General features: G+C 60.0%; 2 protein-coding genes across 4 annotated transcripts; both read right to left on the bottom strand.

Moving 5' to 3' along the window:
- Positions 1–58: 58 nt before the first annotated feature.
- MVB12A (multivesicular body subunit 12A) lies at positions 59–2,236 on the bottom strand. Of its 2 annotated transcripts, none has more exons than XM_075738190.1 (9): positions 2,012–2,236; positions 1,837–1,932; positions 1,637–1,733; positions 1,420–1,531; positions 1,177–1,311; positions 920–1,002; positions 529–593; positions 390–440; positions 59–290 (listed from the first exon to the last, which is right to left on the bottom strand). In XM_075738190.1, exons 1-9 carry the CDS (start codon positions 2,087–2,089, stop codon positions 228–230), a joined length of 780 nt encoding a protein of 259 aa, XP_075594305.1. In that variant the 5' UTR covers positions 2,090–2,236; the 3' UTR covers positions 59–227. The 2 variants fall into 2 exon arrangements, with proteins under 2 accessions (XP_075594305.1, XP_075594304.1); XM_075738189.1 differs by having other exon boundaries at positions 1,405–1,531; positions 2,012–2,233.
- On the bottom strand, positions 2,219–6,353 carry DSN1 (DSN1 component of MIS12 kinetochore complex). 2 transcript variants are annotated; one of them, XM_075738182.1, is made up of 11 exons: positions 6,196–6,353; positions 6,052–6,097; positions 5,411–5,752; positions 4,910–4,983; positions 4,649–4,721; positions 4,219–4,306; positions 3,233–3,292; positions 3,011–3,082; positions 2,750–2,897; positions 2,533–2,620; positions 2,219–2,425 (listed from the first exon to the last, which is right to left on the bottom strand). In XM_075738182.1, exons 1-11 carry the CDS (start codon positions 6,286–6,288, stop codon positions 2,337–2,339), a joined length of 1,173 nt encoding a protein of 390 aa, XP_075594297.1. In that variant the 5' UTR covers positions 6,289–6,353; the 3' UTR covers positions 2,219–2,336. The 2 variants fall into 2 exon arrangements, with proteins under 2 accessions (XP_075594297.1, XP_075594298.1); XM_075738183.1 differs by lacking the exons at positions 6,052–6,097; positions 6,196–6,353 and adding an exon at positions 5,848–5,988 and having other exon boundaries at positions 2,263–2,425.
- Positions 6,354–6,433: the final 80 nt, after the last annotated feature.

The following is a 6,433-nucleotide window of genomic DNA, read 5'->3' as shown; positions in this document are numbered from 1 at the left end:
TTGTGCTGCTGTAGGTGCCGGCCCCGAAGCTCTGTATTTCAAAACCATTACAAAAATATTTTGGCAGGTGAGAAGAGAAAGGCGTTTATTTTTCTCCCTAGGTAATTGCTGTAATCAGATATCGATTGCGTTTCTTCAGGTACCCTGAAATTTAAGCGGAGAGAGAGAGCGAGAGGAGCTCTGGGCGGTTTGGCTGCGGTTTAACGCCCTCGAGGTAGACTCCGGTGCTAACAGACGCTGGGCGGGAGCCTGGCGGCGGCCGTCCTTTCGACTATAAAAGCGTAATCATACTGAAAACAAAAAATAATCGGTCAGGACAAGAGGCTGGTATTGAGAAATCCAGAAAACACACCCCAAAAGAGGCGCGTGCGCCGAAGCGGCTCGCTTACTTCTTTCTCGATATCAGCGAGTGACTTCACAGTCAGGTCTGCAAGGATAGCCTAAAAAAAAGAAAAAAAAAAAAAGGCAAAAAGGTGTCGTGTTTCTACTTAAGCCTAGTTCTGAGGTTAAGCTTAAAGGACGACTCACGGTACTGCCAGAACTGAGCTTGCTCTCGAATTTGGGGTGTAGGGTGAAGGGCACTCCGTCCATGGCTGCCGAGAGAAGGGAGAGCCCTCAGCCCACGGCAGGGGCTGCCCTGAAATGGCGCCGGTGGCCGCTGCGCGAAGCAGCTGGGCGCAACGGGACCCCGTAACCCCGGGCAAGAGGCCGAGCGCGATATCAGTGACGTCTTAAGCGAGGAATAACTTTCAAGGAGGGAGAAGTCTTTAACGAAACTCTTAAAATTTCACTCAATTCCAGTCTTTAAAGGGAACAACTTGTGCGTGAACCAACTTGTGATTTTAAAGTGCCCCTTAACTACGGCTCTGCTTGCTTTACGCAGCTTCCCCGTTTGAGTCCAGCCGAAGAAACGCTTTACCCGAGAGGCCGTAGATGTTGGAGGTGTCGTACAGAGATTCGTGCTGAGAAGCACGTTTGACGCTGCATCGAGCCGCGGGTGACCTGTAGCAGATCACAATTAATTAGTGGCTGGAGGTGAGATGCTAACGAGCCGCAGAGTGAGGGAGTGGAAACCACGAGGTGGCACCAGTGGCAGGATTTATTCCCGGTCCTGGACTGGTTCAGGTAAGACTAAGGGGGGGAAGAAAATAAGAATAATAATTAGCGCGTACGTACTTTTGGTCGGAGTCGGGGGGCTGGAGCGAGAGCTGCTTCAGGCCCGCGCTGATCGTCCGCGGTTTGGGGACGGGCGGGGGGCCGGACTGCGAAACCGGCCCTTTTTTACACCAGATGGCAAAGTTACCGATTTCCCTGGAAAAAAAAACCCACGGAAAATGCCGGGGGGGGGGGGGGGGGGGGGGGGTTACCGGGAAGGGAGGGCGGGGGAGGGCAGGGCCCCCCTACCCTATTCGCAGGTACTGCGGGACGGCTTTGCTCTTGGAGCTCAGCTTCACGTCCAGCACGGCCGTCTCGGCGGTGTCCGGCGGCAGCAGCTTCACGTACAGCCGCTTCTTCCGGGAGAGGCCGGTTCCTACGGGGATATGGGAGGGGGGGAAGCTGGGGACCGGGCCGGGGGGACCGGGCCGGGGGGACCGGGGCGGAGCTGGGGACCGGCCCCCCCGGGCTCCCCACTTACGAGGCTCCGGGAACTCGGGGACGCGGGTGTAGCCGGCGGGCTGCGGGCTCCGGTCGCTCAGAACCTGCACGTCGGTCACCACGGTCCCGGGAACCGCCTGGACGGGACGGGACGTCGGTACCGGCCCGGGGAAGGACCCTGACACCCCGCCCCGGTTCCTGCCCTCCGGGACCGGCTCCCCAACCCTTCCCCCGCCGCACCTGGGCTCCGCCGGTGCTGACACACAGGTACCCGCCGCCCTTGTGCCCGAAGCCCTTGCCCAGGTTGGCCGCCGCGCCCTCCACGGTAACGGTGATCTGCGGGCACACGGAGCGTCACACGGCGGTGGAACCGGGCGGCGGCGTCCCCCGGCCCAGCCCGGTCCCGTCCACCCACCGCGGTCCAGCCGGCGGGGGCCGCCTCGGGCGTAGCGGCCCAGGCCAGGCCGGTGAGCGGAGCCTCCGCCGCCGCCATGGCCGCCGCTTCCGTCCCGGGAGTAGCGAAACCCCGCCCCCTTCCCCCCGCCGATGCGCTACCATTGGGGCAACGCGGGCTACGGCCGCGACCATTGGCTGACGCGCTCCGAGCGACGCATCAGCTAACCAATGAGCGACGGCCGGTTCCGAATTCCCGGAAGCGAGCACCGAGCGGCGCAGCGGGCCGGTCCCGGGCTCCCCCCGCCTTTATTGACCGACAGCACCGGCCGCGCCCCCCGCCCCGCTCAGCCGTCCGGCGCCGGCGTCTTCCTCGGCGGGGCGGCGATCAGCTTGCGCACGGGGGAGTCCTCCAGCTGGCGGAAGGTCCTCGCGGCTGGAAGGGGGGGGAGGAACCCCCCGTTAACCCCCGTTAACCCCCGTTAACGGCCCCCACGGAGGTTTACACACACACACACCCCCCCCCCAGGGATTCCCGCTTACCGAGCTGCTCCGACAGGCACCGGAGGTACTGCCGGCTGTCCTCACCGAAGGCCTGCAGCACCTTCGCTGCCTGCTGTAGTTCGTCCAGCTGCAAAACCAAAGAAACCCCCCCAAAAAAAAAAAAAGAAAAAAAAAACCCAACAAAAAGAGTGAAATCGGCGGTGAAAGGCCTCTCCCCCCCCGCCCGCCCGCGGCGGCAGGTCTCCCCTCGGCTCACCGCAAGCTCCACGCAGCGCAGGACCTGCCCCTGCTCGTCCAGGATCTGCTGGTAGTCGGGTTTGGTGCCGAGGACCCCGGCCTGCGACGTCCGGAGGGAGCTGAGCGGCTCTGCCCCGGCCGGGCTCCTCCTGCGTTCCTCCAGCCGCCTGCGGAACAAACCGCCCGTCCCTTCCCTTTCCTCTTCCCTTTTCCCCCTTCCCTTTTCCCCACCGAACAGCCGGAAGCCGGCGGGGCGGAGGAGGGGGGAAGCCACCCGCACCTGGACATTTCCTCAGCGCGTTCCTGGTAGCGCAGCGCGAGCTGATCCCAGGCCCGACCTTCGGCAGCGAACCTGCGGAGCGAGGGGAGGGAACGGATCTCGACGGGAGATCCCTCCGGAACGCCGGCGCTCCCGCCGAGGAACGACGGCTGACGGGGATTCCGTACGCCCAAACGCCTTCGGAAGGGGCGTCCGAGCCCGCTCCGGTGCTGGGGGTCTCACCTGGCGATGTACTCCTTCACCTGGGCCACCGACTCATCCGAAGCCGAGTCCAGCAAGGTCCTAAAGCAGGGATACGACGTCAGCGCGACGCAGGCGGGCGTACGCGTTCCGCACGCGCGTGGCAGAGGGCTCTGGGGAGCGTTTGGTGCCCAATGCTTGGAACGGCAGAGTAAGGGTGAGAAAAGTCTCCCGGATCGCCACGATAACGGCCGTTCGCTGCCCAGGGACGCCGGCGGCCCCCAACATCCCGGTAGCCGCAGGTCAACGGGGCTACTCCGCAAATTTAATGACCGGGCAGGCCCTAAAGCAAAACCGGAATCACGGAACGACGGGCCGGTTTGGGGTGGAAGGGACCGTAAAGATCCTCCAGCTCCAGCCCCTGCGTGGGCAGGGACAGCCTCCAGCTCGACCTTGAACCCTTCCAGGGACGGGACGAACGCTTCCTCCAGCGTCCACCACCCTCGCCGGGAAGTTTCTAATCTCCGTCTCCCCTCGCTCCATTTAAAACCGTTGCCCCACGACTCCCCCGGAGTCGCTCCGAAGGGCCGGAAGGCCGCTATAAGGTCTCCCCGGTGCCTCCTCGGAACACCCCCAGCTACACGCGCCCCCCCAAAGACACGATCCTAATTACCCGCGCGCGTACACCCGTGGGTTTTGTAGCTATTTATTCATTTATTGGGAAAAATCCCGTTTGGTCTGCCTGAGAATTATGAACCACTCCCCTCTCCGGATCCCGCGGGTGCACAACGGGATAATGTCGCTGTTTCTTTCCCATTTAAAAGTTTCACTCTCCTGGATGAGGGAAGCCAGCTAATTAAAACCTTTAAATGAACCCAGAGCATTCTGACACAACGGGATTAGGAAGGTTTGTGCTGGCAGGGCGAGGTCCTCGTACGCGTTGCGTCCGGACTGCCCCTTTTCCCCCCCAAAAAGCGACAGGGTTCACTGCTCGCGCTCCACGAGGGATGAGTTCGGCGAGTCCTTACCCTTTAGGGTCTTCTACGCAGCTCTTCAGCGTTCCGTCTCGCTTCAGCTTCCGCACGTATCGCTTCAGGTCTTCCGAAACCGACTGCACTGGAGACGAAGACAAAACGAAACGGGGTGAAACAACGCTCGTAGCCGCTGCTTAGAAAATCAGCGATAGTGAGAAACTGCAGATACTGGTCTGATTCCTTGTCGCTCTCGTTAGCACTTACGCCGTTTCTAAAGGAATAACTCATCTCTGTGGCCACCGTTTATGTTAGCGTGTCCATTTGTCTTCCCTCCCAGAAACTGTGGTCGCGCACAGCATCTTAAAAACATCCTTCCCGTATTTTTGGCCGCACCCACCCCGGTTTCACTTTGAGAGGCGGCCAGGGAAGGGTCAGCATTGCCACGCGCGGGATTACCCTCTTTGACACACGTATCACGCCTTACCGTTAGCTGTGAAAGCCTCCGGGCTAAAGCCGTCTGTCTCCTTCAAGACGTGTTCGAGCTTCTGTGCCGAAAACTAAGAGAAAATAGAAAAGAACATCTTAGCGGTACGACAAAGCTCGTGGGAGGATTCGTTACCGGCGGAGAAAGGAGTCCCTCCTCCCCTCACACGTTATTTCACAGCTCAGTTATACAAATCAGAACGTGCATTCGGTGGCAGAAGAAAGGCAAGAGAAAAATAATTCACTTTTGAAAGGATCTTACCTGGAAACTGGACAACAGCAGCAGAGAAAGCCGGTCTATCTCTGGCAGATCCAGGCTAATTGCTTTGCTCAATTCTGAAAAGTCAGAACAAAATCATTTTAAGAACAACCACACTCACACCAAGTTACACAGGGCTGAAACGTTCCTGAGAGACACCAAAAGCTGTTGCTGCATAGGAGCGCAGGATACGGAAGGAGCAGGGAAAAGAGGGAGAAACAGAGTTCTTAACAAGGAAAGTCACACTTAAGGCTTGACCACAGAAGAAAAATGGCAGAGACAGCGTCTACAGAAGCCATTAACGCAGCAGCTCCTTTCATCCTCAAGTACCCGGACCTTCGAGCCCACTGCCGACACGGACGTGAGCGGCTGCTAATTTGGAATAACGTGATTAGACCGCGACCACCCTAAAGATCATGCCATGACATCGAATTTCAACTTGCTGCAGGCTGCCCTACAAGTTTCTCGAGAGAACTTGATAAAGGGAAGAAGCGGAGCACGTACCAGTGACGTCTTGGTGAACGGGAGGCAGAGATTTTCGGCGTTTTGTCCCCTTCAGGCTCGAACGACACCACGAGCGACGCTTGGCTTGAGGAGTGGCGACGAGCTGTCTCGGGGACAAGTTAAAAGAACTCGATGCCTGGTCTTTCCTGGGACTGCTTCTCCAGGGAGACAACCTCTTGGGACTGGGTCCGAGGGGGCTTTTCCTGACGCTGGGACTTTCGTGGGATCTTTTCCTCATAGCCGCTCCGGTTGTCTCACGGGGACTAACGTTCTTGCTAACAGCAGTTACGTCAAGCTTTAGGAATTGCTCAGGATCCGCTTTTTTCTCTCCAGGGTCAGATTCTGAGTAAAACAGATGTAACCAACACATTAGCAGGGTTAAAAAAAAAAAAAAAAGAGAGGAAAGGGTCTTTCTCAGGCAGTCAGAACCACTCAACCTGTTTCTTTGCGCTCTTTCTAGCTCGGAGCAACAGCAGCACCGAGGGGCGATGGCTGGATCACCGGTCCACGGCCTCCCAGGCCCGCCGGTGCCTCCGGTCCTCCCTTCCAGCACGGAGATCCCTCTCCCGGGCACAGCCGGGGTGGGCGGGGGTGATGCCCGGCCCGGCCCTCCCCGCTCGCAGGCCCGCCGCCGCCCTTACCTGACACACCACCTTCCACCGCAGTACGGGCTCCGCGGGGGGAACGCTGAGGGAAAAAAAAAAAAAAAAAACCCGTTACGAGGCTGAACAGCGACGCCTCCCCGCGGCCACCTCAGCCGAACCAGCCCCGTACAGCTCTCTCACCTCCTCCTCCGACCCACCAGACGGCCGCTGTAGGACGGAGACCGGCCCGGAGCTCCCCGCCGCCCCGCAGCCCCTCACGGATCGTTCGGCCATGGCCGCCCCGCGCGCCCGCAGCGGCCGTTAGGCGCGAGGCACGGCGGGAAAGCCCCGCCCGCCGGCCCGCAGGGAGGCGCATGCGCGGAAGCCGCCTACGCCCTCTTTCCCGCCCTTCCCTGAGGGAGCCCGGCGTTCGTTCGTC

The sequence above is a fragment of the Balearica regulorum genome, chromosome 30, assembly GCF_011004875.1.
Source record: "Balearica regulorum gibbericeps isolate bBalReg1 chromosome 30, bBalReg1.pri, whole genome shotgun sequence".
Lineage (NCBI taxonomy): Eukaryota > Metazoa > Chordata > Aves > Gruiformes > Gruidae > Balearica > Balearica regulorum.
Note: the sequence above shows the minus strand (reverse complement) of the source record. Positions and strands in the feature narration are given on the sequence as shown.